This window comes from Macrotis lagotis, chromosome 1, assembly GCF_037893015.1.
Source record: "Macrotis lagotis isolate mMagLag1 chromosome 1, bilby.v1.9.chrom.fasta, whole genome shotgun sequence".
Taxonomy (NCBI): domain Eukaryota; kingdom Metazoa; phylum Chordata; class Mammalia; order Peramelemorphia; family Peramelidae; genus Macrotis; species Macrotis lagotis.
The window spans coordinates 360,473,314-360,496,517 of record NC_133658.1 but is presented as its reverse complement, the minus strand read 5'-3'; the positions used below and the strand labels follow the sequence as shown (position 1 = coordinate 360,496,517).

Below are 23,204 nucleotides of genomic sequence, written 5' to 3'. Positions count from 1 at the left end.
GCTTCTCCGGCCCCTGCCGTCCAGTAGCCCCGCTCGGCCCCGACCCAGCCGGTCCCGCCCTAGCCCCAGCCCTGAGAAGGATAACGCGGCCCGCTCCTGGAGCGTCGGGATATCCCTGTCCTGGCCCTGGGAAGGAAGTCCCACAATAGAGGTGTTTCCTAGACAGAGGGATCTGTCCTCCTCCAAATAGAGAAATCTGCTCCCGTCCTCCGCGGAGACCGCATGCCCACTCCGCCCAACAGAGAAGACCACCCCCCAATTAGAGAGGGGTGCCCCCAAAATAGAAATCTGAGCCCCCACCAGAGGAAGAAATCCACCCCTCCCAGCAACGTATGTCCCCTCACTAGAGGAGTATGTCTATCCACCTAAGCCAACACCACCCTCCAGCCCCCCCCACCCCAGTAAAAGACTCAAAGCCACCCACAAAGGAGATTGCTGTTACCCCTACCCCAAGAGGAGAATGTTCAACTCTCCCTGCAAAGGGGTTTGACACCCTCTATGTTCGAACCCTTATATATCCATTCCCCTGGATCTCATAGATCTGCCTAGCTTACAGCTCACCCTCCCAATAGAGGAGGTCTAGGATCTGCTCAGCAAAGGTCTGCCCCACCCCCTACCCCCACCCCACGAGAATACTTCCTTCAATAATATTACCTTCACCTCTCAAGTCCTGTCACTAATACGGGAGATAGCTCTAGAATCGTTTCCTGCTCCCATCAGCTCAGGCCTGTCTCTGAGAAGGTGTTCCTGCACAAATTCTCACCACGCCTCTCACAAATGGGCAGAACCCTCCCTACCCTCCACCACCCCAAGATCCAGAGCTGTTGGGATTCAGCAGTGATTTTCCTTTCTCCCTGCACACGTATTCCTGAGCCTGGAAAGTCACAACTCAATTCGTATCCTTTATTGTGGAAGCCGTGAATGGACCTGCCTGCCCATCCCCCTAGCCTGGGAAATCCTTGGATTCTGAATTCCCTCTTGCTTCACCTCTTCCCCCACTCCCTACTGTAGAGGTGTTACTGAGCAACCCCCTTGTGCTGTCACTTTCCACCTCCTCTTTCTTCTCCTTTCTCCTACTCTTTTTCCTTCTACTTTCCCTTCCCTTTAAACAACATAATGGGAGTCCCTGATTCCTTTTTTTTTTAAGGAATTGGAATGAATATTTAGAAGTTCAGTTCTTGTTAAAAATCCAGGTTTGAAATAATCATTTAGTTTATTTAGTAGTTTTTCGTGGTATTAACATATTGCTAAACAGGAAATGTCATGGGGTGGGGGGAGCTAGTTCCTTTTAATGGAAATCTTGTATGAGTCAAGGAGGACAGTGATTTCCTTCAGGTGAAGGCACAGAAGTTTGCCTCCCTCAGAATTAATAGTGTGGTATCATGGAGATTGAAGGAGAGGCAAAGAAGTTCTATTACTGGCTGAGCTGTGAACATGCACACATCTATAATCCCTTTAGACGTCCTCCTGGTGTATCTGCAGCCAGTAAGACCCTCTGGAGAGTAGGAACAGGATAACTCCTGCTGGGACAAAAGGTCACTGTGTGTCTTTTTTTTTTCCTAAAGTGGTATAAAGTTACTCAAAACCAATGAAATGTGGCTGAATACCAGGTCAAACTTTTTAAATTATGAAAGGTCCCTCTCTGAGACCTTTCACTGTAACTTGTGTGGGCATTGCTGTGTTTACAGGAATTGGACCCTAGTGAAAAGAAAAAGAGACTTTATATAGAAAGGCTACACATTCTCTACCTTATTCCTGTTTAAAGTGGATTTGGATGAATAAAATTATTGATGGTATTTGCTTTTAGGCTAATTGAATGTTAGAAGGCTCCTTAAAAATCATGTTCATCCTACTCCTCTTGGAGAAAAAAAATGAGACCCAGAGAATTTGGAGGACTTGCTCAAAGTAATATAGCTAGTTTATGGACATTAAAATCCAGATGGTGTAACCAGTGCTCTTTTATGTTTTATTTTAGGGCCTTTGAGAAGTAGCATGCCTCAATAGGCCAAGCAGAACCTTTTGTCAATTTTTTTTTTTGTCATTTACAAAATAAACATATCTTTTGTACAGAAAAGCATTTTCTTTTGTGGTTGTTCCTCTAAGAATAAAGAGACTATTTGGTGAGTATTTACACTGGTGGAGAAGGAAGTTCTTAGGGTTGTTTCCTTATCTGTGTGATCTTGATTTTGTGATGCATAGAGAAACATCTTTCTTGATTGTAGTCTTAAAGAGGTTTTGTAGGCCTTGAGTCTTCCCCTGTCAGATTGATTTTTTTTGATTAGATAAAATGAGCCCTTTTAAGTCTCATTTCTTACTTAACCTTAATCATTGAATAGATGTTGCCTCAGACAAATTGAGACAGGTTAAAGACCTTAACTTAAAAAAGACAAAGCAGGAAACAAAGGTCTCCCACTGCATCTGGGGCCATCTCCAATTGTCCTGATCTATATTTTGTCATTGATTCAGATGCCTCCAGAGGAGAGAGTGAGTCTGGCCTCACTTATATTCAATTCACTTCTAAGACATGATATTACCTTCCCAAAATCATGGTCCTCTTTGAGAACAAAGGACAAACAACAACACATTTAGTACTTAATGAGCACTTGTTTGAAGAGACCTTAGCACTTAGCTAGTCCAACTTTCTCATTTCATAAATAAAGGAACTGAGGTTCAGTGAAATGAAGAGACTTCCAGAAGATCTAACTGGTAATGAGTAAAAGAAATAAGATTGAAATCCAGATTGAAATACAGTGCTTTTTCCTTTATGCCATAATGTTTATCCTCCATACCCTAAAAAAGTCCCAATTCTATACTATGGTCAGAAAGTTTCCTAAAATATTTCCTTAATCATCATTTTTAGAAATTCCTTTTTAGAAACTTCAGTAATTCCTTATTATGGCAGTTAACTTCTTACTTCATAGCCTAATATTTAAGGTTCTTTACAGTCTTAGTCCTTTCAACCTTCACACCAAAAGAATAATTCTACTACTCAAAAGACCTATCCAACCCAACTTTCCAAATCTCTTTGCCAATACAATTCTTCTTACCTAGAACAACATTTAGATTCTCTATATGCCTAAACCACAATCAATTTCTAAGGACAGGATCAAGTGCCATTACCTTTTGGAAAAACTTTTTTACTTACCTCATCTTAGTCTTTATGATAAATGAATCTAATAGCACTTACTGTGTATGCTAGTCATATACTGCCTTATGATACTAATCATTTTTTAATGTGTATATTTCCTATCTCCTTAAGGAGATTGCAAGTTTCCTGATGGCAGGAACAGTATACTTTAGTGAATGATTTTGTGTGCACAACAGTGTTTTGCATAAAGTAGACACTTAATAAATGTTAGTTGGTTGACTTACCATATGCTAAGGACTTAAGGAGATTCAAAGATTAGGTAACACACCATGCCTGTTATCATTGGCTCATAATCTACACTTATAGACTTATAGTCTAGGGAAGGATAGGAGGGTAACATATGACATGATAAAAGTAGAAGAGATTCAGGGAAGGAAAGAACATTATCAGCTTTGGTGGGAAGAGAGAAAATGGTCTCATCATGTTGGTTCAGAAAAACGTATTTGTGTCCTCCATAGTGCCTTGTCCATGGTAGTAGATTCATTGATTTAACATTTATTAAAGAAAGCATCCTGTAATGCAGTAGGAGTTAATCTTAATGAGCATTTATATCATGCTTTAAGGTTCACAAAGCACTTTACAAATATCTCATTTTCATAAAAACCTTGGGAAGGAGATACTATTATTATCCTCTATAGATGAGAAAGCTGAAGAAGATGCATTAAATGAATTGCCCAAGGTCACCCAAGTAGTAAGCATCTGAGACAGTATTTGAACTTAAGTCTTTTTGATCCTAGGATCACACAGAAATAGAGAACCATACTATATAATACTATGTGTTGAGTGCATTTAATGTATTAGAAACAAAGCTTTAAAAGCATTGTGAGGTTTAAGTGGAAGATCAAGGAAGGCTTCATGAAGGATATGGCATTTGAGTTGGATTTAAAAGAAATAGGTGAGAAAGGAAAATGAAATCCTAGAATGCCAAGCAAGGGAGTTTAAATTTTCTTCCAGAATAGAGGATGAATGAAGATAATCTTTTAAAAAGAAAGGCAAAGAAAAGTCATTAGGATTCTTATTTATTTATTTGAGAAGTTTGTGGGACATCCAGGTGAATATATCCAATAGGCAGTTAGTGATCTAGAATTGACACTCAGGAGAGAGATGAGGCTGGATATAGATTATCTGCATAGATATTATCAGTGAATTTATGGGAGTAGATAAAGTAACCAAGGGAGAACATATGAAGAGGAAAGAGAAGAAATAGAGTTTTGAGCATACCAATAGATGAAAATCTAGCAGGAGTCTAAGGAAGAATGGCCAGAATGTAGTGACACAAAACCCTACAGAAGACAGAGTGGATGCTTTGGTTTGTATAAAACTAGATCTTTATGTAACCAGCATTGGAGAGATATGGAGATTATTTAGATTAAAGGATTGTGACCTTGAAAAAAGAACATGAAGCTAGGAGTTAGAAAATTTGGATTCTTCATCTCTGTCTTGCTATTTTTCCTAGGGTAAGTTATTTTAACCCTCTGGGATCCAGTTTTCTCAACTGTAAAATATAAGAAAGTGAATAAATTGTCTCTAAGGTCTTCTCTAGGTCTGACATTTTATGATTTTTTATAATTCAATTTGATATGTAGCAACCAGATTGGGTGGGATGGGGGAATGCATACAAACTTTTAAGGTTAATGTGTTTAAGCCTAAACAATTAACAGAATGTTTGATTTGCAGTGACTGTTAATTTCTGTTGTATAAATGATCACACTGAAAATTTAGAGCTGATTCCAGTACACCCCTGAATTGAACATACAGTTTTCAAGCATTTAAGCATAACACCATTTTAGGTGCTGAGAGAAATATTAAGTTTAATAAGTTCTAATTCCCGATCTAATGAGTTTGAAATCTAATAGGGAGAAAAGATAAATACCTTGCTAACATAATATTGTGTTATGGTTTTGAGAGATAGCTATATGAGATCAAAAAGGGAATTTTGTCAGCAGCAGAGGGATGAAGAAGGATCAAGAAACTTCATTTAATAAGATAATAATTGAATCATGATTAAAATATTGTTAGGATTTTTAAAAGATAAAGAAAGGGAGGGAAGGCATGTCATACTTAGGACATAGCATCAAGAAAGACTTGGAGGCAGAAAAGTGAAGGATATAATGGAGAAAGAATAGTCTAATGTAGTTAGAGTGTGTGAAGAAAAGTAATATGAGCTAAAGAACCTAGATTGGTCCCAATTTATGTATATGACCTCGAATACTAAACAAAGGCATAAGAAGCAACTAAAATTTTTGAGCAAAGGAACAGTATCCTCAGAACTATGCAATATTCTGAAATAACTTTTGCTTTGGCGGGCCACCCCTCTGGCGTGCTGCCTCTCCAACCCTGGGGAGCAAAGCCTTTCTGTTCTTTTCCAGGTTACCTTGAGTAGGAGAACCGCCTCACTGGGTCCCTCTGTGGGTTCTGTCTCCCGAAAATTTAGTTAGAGTCCTTAGTTTCGAAGATTTATGAGAGAGCACCTAAGACACCATCCGCTCTTGTCGCCATCTTGGCTCTGCCTCTCTGAAATAACTTTCTACTCAGTGTAAGTAGTCCCTCTGCAGCAGATCCTTATTGACTGAAATGGTGAACTAAAGGTATATATATTCAGTTTTGACAAGTAGAGATTCCAAGTGTTCAAACACTTCTAGTTATAGAGAACTCACTTAGCCCATATCAACTTTGGACAGCTCCAGTTGTTAAAAGATTCTTCCTCATGTTGTGCTAAATCTGTTTTCCTGTAGCTTCTACCCATTTGCTGTAGTTTTGCCTTTTAGAGCTATATAAAATGCCTAATCCTTCTTCTGCATGCTATTCCTTCAATATTTCTAGTTATTAAATTTCTTTTTAAATTATTAGGTTACCATATTTAAGTTTCTCTTCTCTAGGTTAAACATTCCTAGTTCCTTCAACAATTCTTTATACAAAATGATTTTAAAATCATAAACTTCCATTTTCCAGGGTCTCCTACAGCACCTAGAACTAAACACAATTTTTCTGGCATGATCTGACCAGTATAGAATACAGTGGTACTATTATATTCTTGTTCTGAATATCATATTTCTGCTAACATAGACTAAGATCATAAGATCATTTTAGCTTTATCTGTCAAATTTCATTTCACTAGGTTAACTCATCACTATGACTTATTTGGATTTTTTAAAATATTGATTCTATTGCTTAGTATATTGATTTTCATTCCCAGTTTTATGCCACCTGCAGATTTAATACATTGTTTTTGATAACATTAAACAGATCAGGTTGATAGAAAATTCTTTAATCTGCTACTATAAGCCTCTAGAAGAAATTAAAGGTTCAATAGAACTATTGAAAAAAAAATAGAGCTTGGAGAAAAACTTATATGTGTTTCTTTATCCATTAGCTAGGGAAGAGGGTAGCCAAACCATATGGTAGTAGCTATGTACATCTTCTTAGCTCTGACATAGGTGGCACAGTGGATAGTGTGCCAGAAGACCCAAGTTCAAATTTGACCTGAGACACATACAGCTATATGACCCTAGGTAAGTCATTTAACTTCCTTTGCTTCAGTTTCTTCATCTGTAAAATGAGCTGGAGAAGGAAATGGTAAATGACTTCAGTATTTTTGCCAAGAAAACTCCAAATGGAGTCATGAAGAGTTGGACAGGATTGAAACAACAGCAACAACTCTGAAATAGATATATTCACTAAGCAGTCTTCAAATCTGCAATTTTGATTCACAAAACCAGACTCTAATATTCATGTCAGTAGCAGCAAATATGAGGTCGTTTCTATCAATTTAGCACTCCCTAGAGTGTAGCACTCAGGGATTTGTCCCAGAACATAGAAGTTTAGAGAGCAGTGGCATTTTTTTCAACAATATAAAAGTATCTGAGCTTAGTAACTAGATAGCTGGAATAACTAGCTAATGATGCAGAGTGAAATAAGAATCAAGAGAACTGTTAACAATGTTCAACTACAAAAGACTTAACTACTTTCACCAATGATTCAAGACAATTCCAAAAGACTCATGATGAAAATGCTAGCCACCTTTAGAGAGAGAATAAAGACTGAGTGCAGTTTGAAACATAATTTTTTCATTTTTTTTCTTGCTTTTTTATTTTTGCAACTTGGCTAATATGGAAATATGTTTTACATGATTTCACATGAATAATTGATATATTACTTGCTTTCTCAACAAGTATGGAAGGGACTGTAGAGACAAAAAAGATCTGGAATTCAAAAAATTTTAAATGAATGCTTTTAAAATGCAAAAATGAATTTAAATTAATAGAATTAAATTAAATTAATAGAAAAGAAAAACTAGTTGAAATAAAAAAGTTACCTAATGATACAATACCTCACCAAACCCTTCATAATCCACCCCTATGATCTTGTGCCTGACATTCCTCCCTTGGGACTGCTCAGAATGAACCTAAGGTACTTTAGTAACTCAGTCATGGGGGTTTTCTGAAATCCCCCACCAAATCAATTTGTCTTAAAAAGTTGACTTGAAGGATATTTTGTGCTACTTGCTTGGGCTGTCAGAATTACTTTTCATGGTTTTGAATTATATATTTGATTTTTGCTCTATTTTCATTATCTTTTCTAAGTCTATATATCAAAGGCATGAATCTATAAGCAACTTGATCTTCAGTAAATTCCATAGTTTTAGGAAATTTAACTGAACGAATATTATTTATTAATTTTTTTATTATGGAATTTAGACCCAGTACTTGAGAGACAGTGTTCTTTATACTAGTTGTACAATTAACTTGAAGCAATCTCCCTAAACTCTCAGTATCACATTAAAGCTGGAAAGGGATCTTAAAAGTGTTTGGCTGTTCAGTCATTTCTGTAACCCCATTTTAGGGTTTTCTTGGCAAAGATACTATAGTAGTTTGCCATTTCCTTCTCCAGCTCATTTTGCAAATGAGGAAACTGAGGAAAACAGGATTAAATGACTTGCCCAAATTCACACAGCTATTAAGTTTCTGAGGTCAAATTTGAACTCAATAAGATGAATTTTCCTGCCTCCAGGTCTTTTACTCTTATCCACTGCATCACCTACCTGCCCTTAAAGAAGAACAAGAGAGATAATTTGAATTAGATGGAACCTTTTCTTTTCCATATTGCTTCTTGATTTAACCAAACATTTATCCATTTTCAGTTACTGAGAAAATCAAGGCCATAGATTTCCCAGTGTTCCTGGGAATTAGGTTCATCCTTTCTTTTTATCCAAAAGGAATTATTCTGTTTCCATTTCTACTTATATTTGTAAAAATGTTCCTCTTTTTGGTTTCCTAGTCTTCAAGACACCGTTCTTGAAAACATTACTTTTCCATTGGGAATAGTGAAGTTTTAGATACTATAATTTAGACATGATCCCTCACTGAGTTTTAGAGCCAGAAGGAGACCCTTATAATCAAATAGATTTTGAAATTCTATTGGTGTCTATGCTGAAAACAAAAATGAAAAACAATAAAAAAAAATTTGTTGGTACAACAGTTAATGGCTAGACTTATTTGAACTTTGTGACTCTTATAAGCAATACTTCTCTGTCTTTACGGACTTTTACATGAAGATTGGGATCATTTGGAAGATTGTAAAGATGAACTACTCCATGCAGGGTAATGAATATGTTTTGAAACCAGAGGAATTGAGTTCAAATCTTGGCTCTACCATATCTGTCTTGTATGAAATTAGTCACTTAACCTTTCAAGATTTCTTCATTTGCAGCATTGAAAAGATTTTACTAGATGTCCTCTAAGTTCACTTCCAGCCCTAAATATATGTTCCTATTCAGTCCTATTACATAAATAGTGCCAATATGTATATACACACACACACACAATCATTTAAATATTAGCTGATTTGGGTTTTTTTTCAGATTTTCAACTATCAAGAGAAATTCTTTTTTTTAAGGCAAATGGGGTTAAGTGGCTTGCCCAAGGCCACACAGCTAGGTAATTATTAAGTGTCTGAGACCTGATTTGAACCCAGGTACTCCTGACTCCAAGGCTGGTGCTTTATCCACTACGCCACCTAGCTACCCCAAGAGAAATTCTTATGTAAACTATATGCATTTGCTAAATATTTGCTAAATTAAATAAACTATGAATTTATTTAAGAAAACTTTAAACATCTGGAATCATCCTTTTGACTTTGTGTATCTTTGTACCTGTTGGGGAAGGAAAAATGTTCTGTATTAAAATAAACTTACTAGCCTTATAGCTCAGAGAAAGGCAAGTAACTCAGGATAAAATAAGAAGCTGGATAGCTGGTTACTTATGGGAATTTATATGATTGTATGATTTCCCAGTCCCAAGTCTTATTTTTCTTGTAAGCCCTTTTGGGGGAGCAATGTTAGGAAAAAATAGGCGATAGAAATAATATAGATTTGACTCAACACCAACTATAGAAAACAAGCTGAATTATGAAACTGGTTCAGCTTTTAAGTGAACCAGGGCGTTTCACCAAAGAATCAGACATCGTTATGTAGGAGACAAGGTACAATGTGTCTGTGACTGATCAGACCAATGTTAGTTCAGAAGGCTCTACCACAGGTCAGGTACAAAGAGTCCACGTGAATATCTGGAGTAGAGATGTCTCTAAATTTGCACATCTCAAGTTATTTTTGAACTACTGCAATTCTGCTTTGCTAAAAGAGTATAGCACCTGCTTTGTTGTAGGCACTCTGATTCCTTTGCCAGTCTCTCCCATATCCCACTCCAGTATTTCCCATGAAGTTAACCAATAATGTTCAACTATACATATTGTATAAATCATTTTGTTTACATTCAGGATTATAATTATTCAATTTTATTTTCCTCTTACCATATTGGGTTATGTAATTATTTTTATTAGTTTACTAGTATACAGTAATGTACACTAGTTTATTAGTTTACTTGTGTATATGGTAATGTATAAATCAATTGACCTTTTATTATAGATGATATGTAAGTTTTTTAAACTCAAATAAAATAAAGCAAAACATAGAGCAAAGAGAAAGCAAAAGCACTGAAAAAAGGGTACAACCAGTTTCATTACAGAGGCATTAAGGGTGGTTATGGCCTTCTGATCAGAACAAGAAAATAAAGGTAGAGTTTCTTTAGAGTTAGACCTTGGTGTTGGCATACCTAATTTTATAATAAGTTCTCTGTCATGCTTAATTGGTGCATCATGCCTGTGTCACAGTTACTTTCTTACCATCACAGCTTGCTGAGGCTACTGAAAATTAAGGCTTTTATAAAGAGTGGGTGAGATCTTGCTTTGGAGAGAACGGTTGACTTCCTGACTCTAGTGCTAGAGGTAGAAGGTAGTGAATGATGGCAGAGGCTCTGATCAGAATGATTATAAAATGTCAGGGTATGAGTGTTAGGCAGGAAAAGGGAACATGCTTAGTATCCTAAACAAAGATAATCTTGTGTTTATGAGTCTCCTGGGGTCTCAGAGAGGTTTATAGGTTTGTTTGTTCATTTTTGATTTTTCACAATAAGGTATTAAATATATGTATATACATATATACACATGTGTGTACATACATGTGTACATATTTTGTGTATGTGTCTGCATATATGTTTATATACAAAGTAAAACAAAATCCCTTGGGGCAAAGAAAAAGTAGAGGTAGCAAAAAAAGAGTAAAACCAGTTTCATTATAGAGGTACTAAGTGTGGTGATGGTCCTCTGATAATATATATTAGAGGTAGAGATATGCATACATATATGTGTATGTGTGTTGATGGTGGTAGTGTTTGTCCTTCATTCACAAAGAGAACCATGGCATAAGGAAGATGTCATAACTCACAAGTGAATTGGAGTTAAATGAGGGAGTGCTATGCAGTCATCACCAGACTCACCACCAGCCTCACTCTCTCTCCTGGATTCAAATGGGTCTAATGGCAAGATATAAATCAGGAAAACTATAGATGACTCTGGAGTTACATACATACATATATATATATGTATATATGTGTGTGTGTATGTACACATGTGTATTGTATGCATGCAGACATATTTTAATGGAAAATACTCTGGTGAGAGAGAATATAATTTATTTGGAAGTGACTTTCTAAATAGAATGAATATATATTTAATTACTTTGTTTTACATCCATTTCTAGAAAGTATAGTTTAAGAATTGTTCTTTCTCTTCCCCAAAATTTATTCATTGGTTTGAATTTCATATATGACTAATACATTTAAGGTACAATATGATCTCCTTTCCTGGAATTATCTGTTTTCTACTATTCCTCTTCTCTGAAGTTTATCATATAACACTTAGATATTTTTTCTTGCTTTTTGTATGATGGAACAACAAAGAGACAACAATCTTCTAACTCCTTAGGGAATGTAAACATTAAGTTAATAAGATTAATGGCTGGTTTGCCTTACAAAAATTTTGAACTAGTGCTACTTTACTTGTGTATATGGTAATGTATAAATCAATTGACCTTTTATTATAGATGATATGTAAGTTTTTTAAACTCAAATAAAATAAAGCAAAACATAGAGCAAAGAGAAAGCAAAAGCACTGAAAAAAGGGTACAACCAGTTTCATTACAGAGGCATTAAGGGTGGTTATGGCCTTCTGATCAGAACAAGAAAATAAAGGTAGAGTTTCTTTAGAGTTAGACCTTGGTGTTGGCATACCTAATTTTATAATAAGTTCTCTGTCATGCTTAATTGGTGCATCATGCCTGTGTCACACAATATTTAGAAAAGCTAAAAATTCCTCAGTGGTGTTAAAATGTATACATAAAACTCCTGATAAAATATCTTGTTTCACTATAGAAAGTAAAATTAGAATAATGACCAATTTCCTTTGCTTTTCTTTCTTTTTAAAAAAAAAAAACTTTTGGGGGCAGCTAGGTGGCGCAGTGGATGGAGCACCAGCTCTGGAGTCAGGAATACCTGAGTTCAAATCCGGCCCCAGATACTTAATAATTACCTAGTTGTGTGGCCTTGGGCAAGCCACTTAACCCCATTTGCCATGCAAAAACCTAAAAAAAAAACTTTTAAGATTATGACTTTATAATAAATAGAATAAAATGAATATCTCCATAAGCATACTAGAATAGAATAAAAATAGGATTACATAGGAAACCTATTATGCATATCTTGCTTTTCTCTATTAATACATAGCAAATTCAGCATGAAATTTTTGATACTTCTTTGCTTGTTTTGGATTCTTTCTCTTCTGTGCATTTTAAGAAAATACTTCAATAGCTCTCTTTTTTTTTTTGACTACCCTACCTGTAACTTTCAAAATTCTTCCTGACAAAATGTTGCCTTTCAGTATATTGCATTCTAACTACTACTTTAGCTTCTAATGTAATTGAGAAATGGCGTACAAGTTTGTGTGTGTGTGTGTGTGTGTGTGTGTTATATTGTTTAAATTTCTTCCTGGCTGCTTATTCCCTACATTTCTGTGTGTATAAAATTTAGGGCTCTTCCTACCTGTTGGCATTCCTATACATTTCATTAATTTGCACTTAGCCCTTGGGTGTCAATATTTTCAGGGAAATTAATTATGTGATGTTGGATTATGATATTGGTGCATCTTGTTACTTAATATTTTTCTGGAAGAACAATAATTTTTAGATTGTTTCACTGAGCTGTGTCCTTTTGCTCCATTACCTTTGTTGAGCTCTCAAAATTTTTTTCCAATTGTGCTGTTGTTTAATTTGTTCTACTGCCTAGGCAGTTTTGTCATCCATCTGGATCATTCTATTCCTCAGAGAATTTTATTAAGATTCTCTGCCAAACATTCCAAACTATTTGAATCCCATGTTTGTCTGTTTTTGGTTTTTTCTTTGTTTATTTTAATTCCATCTTTATAGATACCAGATCTTCTTTTATATCTCTTTTTCAAATTATTAATCACTGGAGACTGTTGTAATACATTCAGTTTTCTTTTGAAGGTCTTCTATTATTGTGGTCTTCTTTCCTTCTGTGAACTTCTCTTTGTTTTCATTTTCCTATAACGTGTGTGTGTGTGTGTGTGTGTGTGTGTGTGTGTGTGTGATGGAACTTTTTTATTGTTGCTACACAGTTTTTAGTCATTCTCTTCTGTGTTTTGCAGGTTAATTTTCCCATGTGAATTTCTTTTCTTTCCTCTCTTTTTTTATTCTTTTTTAAAATTAGCACATGTATTGTTGTTTTGAAGTAATCTTAAAACCCCTAGATATAAAGTCTCATTCTCTTGTCCTTTATCCAGTCTCTGATCTGATAAAGAGTACCCCTTCTCATCAACAAGGTCAATCCCTCTATCTGTACCTATGATCTTAGCTCCTCCAATCTCTAGCAGATTGCCCTCACAATGAATCTCCCCTTTCTCTATAATCTTCAATCTGTCCTTCTTTGCTAGCTCATTTCATATCTCTAAGCTTTTCTTTTTATAGTATTTTATTTTTTCCAATTATATATAAAGACAATTTTAACATTTTTTTATAAAAATTGAGTTCGAAATTTTCTTCCTCCCTTTCTTCCCCTCCCATCTCTCTGAGAGGGTAAGTGATTTGATATAGGTTGTATATGCAACATTCCTATTTTTAAAAACACCTCATTTAAAAACAGTTACCTTAAGCTAGTATCCTATATATTATTTTTCCATTTCACAAACTCATTTTAAAAAAAAGCTTTTTCAAGCTCATTGCCTCCACATCTTCTCCTTTCACTTGCCTTCCTATTCCTTGCAGTCTTATTTCCTGCCTTATTGCTCAACTAGAATGACTTTCTTCAAATAGATACCATGGTCTTTTCTTATTCCTTATCTTGAATTTACTGCAGACCATTGGAAGACTCTCTCCTTTCTAGATTGTTGTGACATTGCTCTGTTAGTCCTCTTCCTATCTGTCCAATCATTCATTTCAGCCTATTTTGCTAGGTCATTATCCATCTCCTGTCCCTTACCTGTGGGGATTCTTTCCTGGGTCCTTTGTCTATTTTCTCTCAGTGACTTTGTCCCACAGGTTTAATGATGATTTCTATGCCAGTGATTCTATGATCTATAGATTTAGTTCTGGCTTGTTTTCTAAGTTCTGGTTCCATATCTCTAATTGCTTAATTAATGGGCATGTCTCACTGAACATCCTGTAGGTATGTTAAATTCAAATGTCTGTAAGAGAGCTTATTATCTTACTCCCCAAAACCATCTGTCTCTGAGTTTCCCTGTATCCAATGAGGGCACAACTATCTTTCCAATAACTAAAATTCACATCCTCAGAGTCATCCTTCTTCTTCATTCTATCAATCCAATCCTAATCCAATATACCTACCTTGCCAGATCTATTCCTTCTACCTCCACAATTTCTCATTCATCCTTCTCTTTCTTTGTCTGATAAACACCATTGGAATAGCCTCCTCATTGCTATCCCTGCCTCAAGTCATACCCCTCTCCAATTCATCCTCTATAGAGTTGTCAGAATGATATTTCCTGAAGTATGTATCTGATCAAATTATTTCCCTACTCATTTATTTCCAGTAATTCCCTATTGCCTCTAGAATCAAGCACAAACTTCTCAGTTTGTCCCTTAACACCCTTCCTGCTTAGGTCTAACTTGCCTCTCCAGGTTTTTTAAGGCTTCTCTTCTCACACTCTACTGTGCAGCCACATTCAACTTACTGTTTCTCACAACTAGAATTCCATCTCTCATCACCTATCTCTATGCCCTTGCATGAACTGTCTCTGTATCTCACTTCTTAGTGAGAATTTCTATTTTCCTTGAAGGATGAACTCAAGTACCACTGCCCACAGGAGACCTCTCCTGATTTCCCTTCCCCCCACCACAATTAACTTTAACTCTTGGTGTTTAAAAGGCTTTTGGGATAGATATCTGTATACATTTCTGTATGCTTTTATGTATACATATTGTATTCAACAGAATTTTTGTCTCTGTATCTCCAGAATCTAGTATACATTGAGTAGGGTCTGTGAAGGATGTAGCTAACCTACCAGTTTTTAGCACCTTGGAGACTACTCAATTAAAGTAGTCCCATGAGATTTGGACCCACAGCACAGTAAGGTAAACCTGAAGGTTATAGGACTTGAGTCCATACTAGGTGTTATCCAGTTGACCCCAGATAGCCTAACCTGAATTAGGACCAGTTTAAAGGGAACAAATATAGAACTCCAGGTGATAAGTTGCTACTATTAATCACAGGGACTATCGTTATTTCTGTTGCATTCTATTGCACAGGTCCTGTGCTCATTCTAAGATATATATTTTGATTTATTCCTAAAGCTGCAGTTCAGGCACCTAATAAAGTTCATTTTTAAAATATCAAGGAAATATTTTCCTCATAATTTAATTTTTCATTATTCTAAAAATGTATTAATCAATTTAATTTTGACACAAGATACTTCCCTACAAATAGATACCCTTTCAAAGTACATTCCTTGAAAAAAAAATCTGTTTATTACTTACTTAAAAAGAAGAGATTTGCACTTTAAATTTGACAAGGCAGTTCAACATTAACCATCATATTCATCTAAATTTATCTTAGGGGCCTCATTCGCCTCTTAATTGGTGGTCTACTGGGAGAGGCTTGGAACCTTACGGATTACCAACATGGATGCTCCTTAAAGAAAATTGCAATGTGTATAGAAAGACATAATTAGGAAATCTGTCTTTTTTTAAATTAATAAGAACTCTGGATAAATGCTATGTTGGTATAATATTGGTAATGATACACAATAAGAATCAAGTAGAAAGGATGTTTTGTTGAGGAAAGAGAAGCACAGAACAAGAAATGTAATGTAGAAAGCTCTAGAGCCGAATACCATCATTTTGCAAATGAGGAAACTGAGATGCAGAGAAGTTAAATGATTTGCCCAAGATTACATGTAATAAGTGCCACAGGTTTGTTTTGAACCAAGCTTCTGTCATTCAGGATTGCATAGCTGTGGACTGAGGTTTTTTGTTTCATTTTTTTTTATTTTTGCTGAACTGTTCATCTTTGTCCTTTGTACAAGAGAGGATTCTATTGCAGCAGGCAAGAGGTTGTTATTGAGAAACTGTAGTGATATTTCTTTTTTTATGTTTTTTTCCCAATTACATACAAAGATAGCTTTCAACATTCATCTTTTTGTTAGCTTTTGAATTCCACAATTTTCTATCTTCCTTCATTCTTCCCTCCCCATGACAGCAAATAATCCGATATAGACTATAATAATATTTTTAAGGCATCAATAAAACATTTTAATAGAATGGAGAGAATTGGGGAAGCTAGGTGGCACAGTGAATAGAGCACCAGCCCTGGAGGCAGGAGGACCTGAGTTCAAATATGACCTCAGACACTTAATAATTACCTAGCTGTGAAACCTTGGGCAAGTCACTTAACCCCATTGCCTTGCAAAAAAAAAAAAAAAAAAAACCATGCAAAGAATGGAGAGGATTAGAGATCTTGAAATCAGAAGAGAAAGTTGCGTTGAATTACTGATTCTGATATTTACTCTTCATGTGACCTTGGACATATCACATAACCTCTATGAGAGTCAGTTTTTCACCTATAAAATGAGGATAACACCTCACTTCTTAATGCAGTATTATTGTGGAGGATGTATCATATAAAAGATTATGACATAAATGTAAGGCACTATTACATAGATAAATAATAAAGGAGAAAGAACTGTGCATGCTTAATGTTGAAGGTTATATCTATTACAGGGGGGAGGGGAATGTGAGGTTCTTTGCTGCCCAGTCTGAAACTATTCCTTTCATAGACTTTAGTTGAGCCTCTGCTTTTCATGTGCAGAAGCAGAACTTGAGTTCCTTAGAAACAAGGATTCTTTAACAATTATAACATATTGGTAACATTGTCAAGGCAGTCTCCAAAAGGCTGTTTTCTGCAACTCCGTAGTCAAAAAAATGCCACACTAAATATACATGTCGGACATATCTTTAAATGTATTATAAATTTTGGCATAGAAATGAGTGAAAAAACATAATTGAAAAGAATAATATGTCTGTCTTTGGATGTAGGGTAAAAAGTTTCTGTTTTAAAATGGATACAGGGGGCGGCTAGGTGGCTCAGTGGATAAAAGCACCGGCCCTGGAGTCAGGAGTACCTGGGTTCAAATACAGTCTCAGACACTTAATAATTACCTAGCTGTGTGGCCTTGGGCAAATCACTTAACCCCATTTGCCTTCCCCCCCCCCAAAAAAACCTAAAAAATAAAATAAAATGGATATAGAGCTGTTGATCATTTATGGTTGTTTGCCTCTAGGCATACAGGATGGCTGTTAATTAAGTTCTATTTGTTGAATTGCATGCAATATTAGATGTTATTGCCAAGAAACCAGATAAGAACATAAGCCATTTGTGATATTATAAAAAGCATTACTAAGTTCTATTATCAACAATATAACATCTAGCTGCTATAGCTATAAAAAGATTTGATGCTAATTATTCAAGATCTACTGGAATTTTATTATGATCTCATTCATTTGTCCATAATTGACTGGATCCTGTGCAAGGCTTTGCACTAAGGAATATGAGAAAAATAAAGGGTCAGTAAAACAGTCCCCTGTTCTCAAGAGGCTTATACTCTAGTACATGAATTTATATATCCTTCAACATTCAGAAGAATCAATTTCAATTAACTGAGAATTTGGGAGATTCTATTTACATTATTTTGTTTATTTCAAATTGACTTAAAGGTAGCATAGGAGTCTTAATTCTTTTAAGTATAATCAAGCTACAAATTCATATACATGTTTAATGAATGTAACCAAGCATAAGATGTACAGTATACAAATATAACCAATATTCAATTTTAAGTGTAATTTATTTGCTAGATATATTAAATCCCAATTATATTCATTTTAATCCCAAGAGATATATAGTAGAATTGATAGAGTGCTAACCTTGAATTCAGGAAGACCTGGTTCAAATGCTACCTCTCAACACTTACTAGGTATGTGACTCTAAGCAAGTCATTCAATGTCTAAAGAAACTCTCTTGGATTTATCTATCATGTCATAAACAACTTGCCACAGGGACCTTGATCTTAATTGTTGGAGGGAGCTCCTACACCAGATATTCTGAATAGATCACAAATCTTTTACCCAGTGGTGGGATTCAACCGTTTTGCACAGGTTCAGCAGAACTGATATCTAATTTTTATGTTGAGTTCAGCAAACAGGTTGTTAAACTTGCACTTGTAATTAAGGTTCTCTCTAAGATGGGCACTTGGGTAGCCACCCAATGTGGAAATCACAAATTTACATTCCTTACTCTTTTTTTTTAGAGTTTTTTTTTTTGGCAAGACAATGGGGTTAAGTGGCTTGCCCAAGGCCACACAGCTAAGTAATTATTAAGTGTCTGAGGCCAGATTTGAACTCAGCTACTCCTGACTCCAGGGCTGGTGCTCTATCCATTGTACCACCTAGCTGCCCTATTCTTTACTCTTTTTTTTAATTTAATATTTATTTATTCTCATTTTGTACAAATAATGTTTTCTATACATTAATAAAATACTCTTGTTTAAGAGTAAACACAATACCCCCCCTCCCAAAAAATATAGACTTACTTGAGCGATAAAGGGGGAGAGAAAAAATTAAAATTAAAATTGTAGGTATGGCCAGGTGGCTCAGTGGGCAGAGCATCAGCCCTGACCCGAGCCCATATCTGGCCCCATACATCCAACAATCACCCACCTGTGTGATATGCAAGCCACCCCAACCCCACTGCCCTGAAAAAAACCAAAAAAAGAAAAAAAAAGATCCAAAATAAAATAAAATAGTAATAATAGTAGGGGCGGTTGGGTGGCAGACAGAGCACTGGCCCTTGAGCCCGGAGCACTTGGGTCCAAATCCGGCCTGCCTCAGACACCCAATGGTCACCCTGCTATGCAGCCCCAGGCAGGCCACCCAGCCCCATTTGCCCTGCACCCCCCAAAAATAATAATAATAAAAAATGTGCTTCAGTCTGTGTTCCAACACCACCAACTCTGTTGCGGGTGGATCACATTCTTTATGATAAGTCCATCACAAAAGTTACTTCCATATTTTTCCACCATTGTCATTGCTGATTGCAACTCCCTCTGGTATTTCTCCACTACCATGTACTATATTTTCTCTCTCCTCTCACTCCGACTCTGCTGTAGGGTAGCTGAGTAGTGCAGCAGACAGATCCCTGGTCCTGGGGCCAAGAGGCCCTGAGCCCCCATACCACACCTTAGGCCCAGCATCCACCTGGCCCTATAGTCCGGGACAGGCCATTACATTTCCTTTTTATCTATTGACTCCATTTTTATACCACAATATATCTTCAAATTCAGTTTTCTCCTGTGCTTCATCTATAAAAGCTCCTTCTACCTTCTCTGTTAATTGAGAAGGTTCATATGAGTAAAAAAGAAAATGTGTTATATCTGACCACTCTCCCTCCATGGTCCCTCCTCTCCTCCATCATTCATATCCCCACCCCTTCCCCTTGTCCCCCCTCTCTCCTTACTCCACATGTCTATACCCCATTGAGTATATATGCTGTTTCCTCTCCTAGCCACCTCTGATGAGAGCAAAGATTTCCTCATTCCCCCTTCCATATCGTTGCAATAGGTCATTGTAATAAAGAAAAATCTTATTATATGAAATGTCTTAGCCTATTCCTCCTCTCCTTTTTCTCTCTCCCATTACATTTTTTTTAGGTTTTTGCAAGGCAAATGGGGTTAAGTGACTTGCCCCAAGGCCACACAGCTAGGTAATTATTAAGTGTCTGAGACTGCATTTGAACCCAGGTACTCCTGACTCCAAGGCCAGTGCTTTATCCACTACAGCCCACCTAGCTGCCCCTCTCCCATTACATTTCCCTTTTATCTATTGACTCCATTTTTATACCACAATATATCTTCAAATTCAGTTTTCTACTGTGCTTCATCTATAAAAGCTCCTTCTACCTTCTCTGTTAATTGAGAAGGTTCGTATGAGTATTATCAGTGTCATTTTTCTATGCAGGAATACATGCAGTTCATCATCATTAAGTCCCTCATATTTTCCCCTTCTCCCTCCACTCTCTATGCTTCATCCTTACTCTTTTTTAGCATCCACCTGCACAACAGCATTTTCTAAGTACCCATAGTAATGTTCATTCTGTCCACAGGTAAAAAAATATTGATAAAACTATGCTTGTAATATTTATTTATTCATTTCCTAAAATTCATTATGCTTTTGATGAAATACTACATTTTAATTCCCTTGTTTTTGCTACTTAAGTAAACAAACATATAACATAAAAAGTGCCAAACAACTAGGGGGTGACAAGCTATAATTTGTTTTTGCTTTGTGTTATGCCCCAAATTTCCCCAAGATACTATGAAGCTCTGGTATTCCCTGAACAGTGAAACCAACAGGAAACTAAGACACAATGAACCAAAAGAAATTCAGATTTCAAGGGTTATCCTATAGTCCATTTCAGAAGACAAAGAAGTAGAAGAAAAGAAGAGTTGGAATAGGTAGAATGAGTTTTGGTTCTAAATTATTGTATATGTACTTCATGGAGCACTATTGTTCTATTAGAAATCAGGAGAGGGGCGGCTAGGTGGTGCAGTGGATAAAGCACGGGCCCTGGAGTCAGGAGTACCTGGGTTCAAATCAGGTCTCAGACACTTAATAATTACCTAGCTGTGTGGCCTTGGGCAAGCCACTTAACCCTATTTGCCTTGCAAAAATCTAAAAAAACAGAAACAAAAACTAGGAGGGCTGGGAATTCAGAGAAACCTGGAGGGAGTTGCATGAACTGATGCTGAACAAAATGAGCAGAACCACAAGAATACTGTATACCCTAACAGCAACATGGGGGTGACGGTCAACCTTAATGGACTTGCTCATTCCACCAGTGCAACAATCAGGCATAATTTTAGGCTATCTGCAATGGAGAATACCATCTGTATCCAGAAAAAGAATTGTGGAGTTTGAACAAAAACCAAAGACTATTACCTTTAATTTAAAAAAAAAAAACAACACTATCTTAGTATGTAATCTTGCTATCTCTTCTATTTTTTTTCTTAAGGATATGATTTTTCTCCATTTAGATCAATGAATAGCATGGAAACAATGTAAAGACTAATAGGTTACCTTCTGTGGGGGGTGGGGGGAGGGAAGTGAGATTTGGAGAAAAATTATAAAATTTAAAAGTAAATAAATTTATTTTAAACATTAAAATAAATAAATAAATGAATCTCAACACCCCTCCCCCCCGAATGATTTTTGGTTCTGCATTTGCTCCAACATTGGCTGCTGTGGTCATGTGGCTGCTTTCTCTCCATGAGGATGTGTTTGCTTACTACGGACAATATAACAATCTAGTTTTGTGTAACTCTTTTATCATTCTTATTTGAGTATTAAATGCATGACATATTAAACTACCTCTCAGTATATCTTTTTATATACTTAAAATGGCCATTAGGGCAGAGAACTGGTTATTAATTTATTTGAATCCTACCACTGAATTTATTTGAATTCCACATTGCCTTTACCTATACTTTTTAAGCAATAGCCCACAAAGTTATCCTTCTAAGATTTTAGAAAAGAAAAATTTATTTGAGAATTAAGAAGGCAAAATGTAATGTGGAAGGAAAAGCTTTATAAAAATATTATACACTCCAGATTCAGGTAATTTTGGAATGAATTGGGTCAATTACTTCCCTCTATTAAGTCAGATACATTATAATTAAGAGTTCCTAGGATGCTAGGTTTTAGAATTGGAAGGATTTTAAAGATCAGCTGTTCTAACCCTTCCATTTGGCAGATTAGAAAAGATTGCTTCTAGTTAGAGGATTCTTTTCATTCATTTCAGGCTCACAGCTATGCCTTTTATTGGATTACAATATTCATATATCATTTTAACGTCTTGCATTCAGTTTTATTGCAGGTTACTATTTGATGCATTCCAAATAGCCTATAAACATGTATTTACTTTTATGTTTTTTCTTTTTCTCTTCTTCCCTTTTGATAGGAATCTTTGCCTATATGAACTACAGAGTGCCCCGTACAAGAAAGGAGATTTTTGAAACACTAATAAAGGGTCTTCAGAGGCTAGAGTACAGAGGATATGATTCTGCAGGTATGATTATTTTTCTGCTAAAATTAGCATTAATTAGTTTGAATATGTTCATTCCCTTTTCTAAACATCCATTTTCTTTTTGCTCTTCACAATTCAACCATTTTCTAGTATTTTTTATTGAAGCCTTTTTTTGTATTTATTTTTTTCCTATTTCATGTAAAGATAATTTTCAATATTATGTATGATTTTGAACACCAAATCTTTCTCCCTCTCTCCCTTTCGTCCCCCCTCCCCAACCAATCTGATATCGGTTGTACATGTACATTCATGTCAAATATATCTCCATCTTAGTCCTGTTATGAAAGAAGAATCATAATAAAAAGGGATACCATAAAAAAGGAAAAAAAAGTGAAAATAGTATCCTTCAATCTGCATTCAGACTCCATAGTTGGGGTGGCTAGGTGGAGCACTGGCCTCAGAGTCAGGAGTACCTGAGTTCAAATCTCGCCTCGGACACTTAATAATTACCTAGCTGTGTGGCCTTGGGCGAGCCACTTAACCCCATTGCCTTGCAAAAAGCCTTAAAAAAACTCCATAGTTCTTTGATATGGATGGCATTTTTCATCACAAGTCTTTTAGAATTATCTTTGATCCTTGTATTTCTAAGAACAGTCAAGTGTCTCATAGTTGATCGTGATAAAATGCTGCTATTAATCTGTATAATGTTCTCCTGGTTCTGCTCACTTCACTCATCATCAGTTCATATAAGTCTTTCTTGGTATTTATCGAAGCCTTCTTTTGTGATATTGTGATATTGATGTTAACCCTAAAATTAATCTAATCAAGTGCTTAATGATAGTTGGCATATAGAATAATAATACCTCACGTCTATATAGCACTTTAAGTTTTGTAAGATATTTTACAAGGATTATCTATCCCCATAAGGTAAGTACTGTAAGTATTATTATCCCAATTTATAAATAAAGGAACTGAGGTCAGAGACTTGTCTGTGGTCACACAGTGTCAGAACTAGGATTTGAACCCAAATCTCTTCAGACTCCTTATATTTTAAGCACACT

General features: G+C 35.9%; 1 protein-coding gene across 3 annotated transcripts in view; it reads left to right on the top strand.

The window, feature by feature from the left end:
- Window positions 1-23,204, top strand: part of GFPT2 (glutamine-fructose-6-phosphate transaminase 2) — a 56,678-nt gene that overhangs the window by 233 nt on the left and 33,241 nt on the right. The window contains exons 1-2 of one of the 3 annotated variants that reach the window (XM_074212209.1): window positions 25-5,684; window positions 22,078-22,185. In XM_074212209.1, coding sequence (XP_074068310.1) covers window positions 22,092-22,185 — 94 coding nt within the window. In that variant the 5' untranslated portion in view covers window positions 25-5,684; window positions 22,078-22,091. Of the gene's footprint in view, window positions 1-23; window positions 22,186-23,204 lie in introns of those variants that run through there. The other 2 variants (XM_074212208.1, XM_074212207.1) reach the window with 2 other exon arrangements.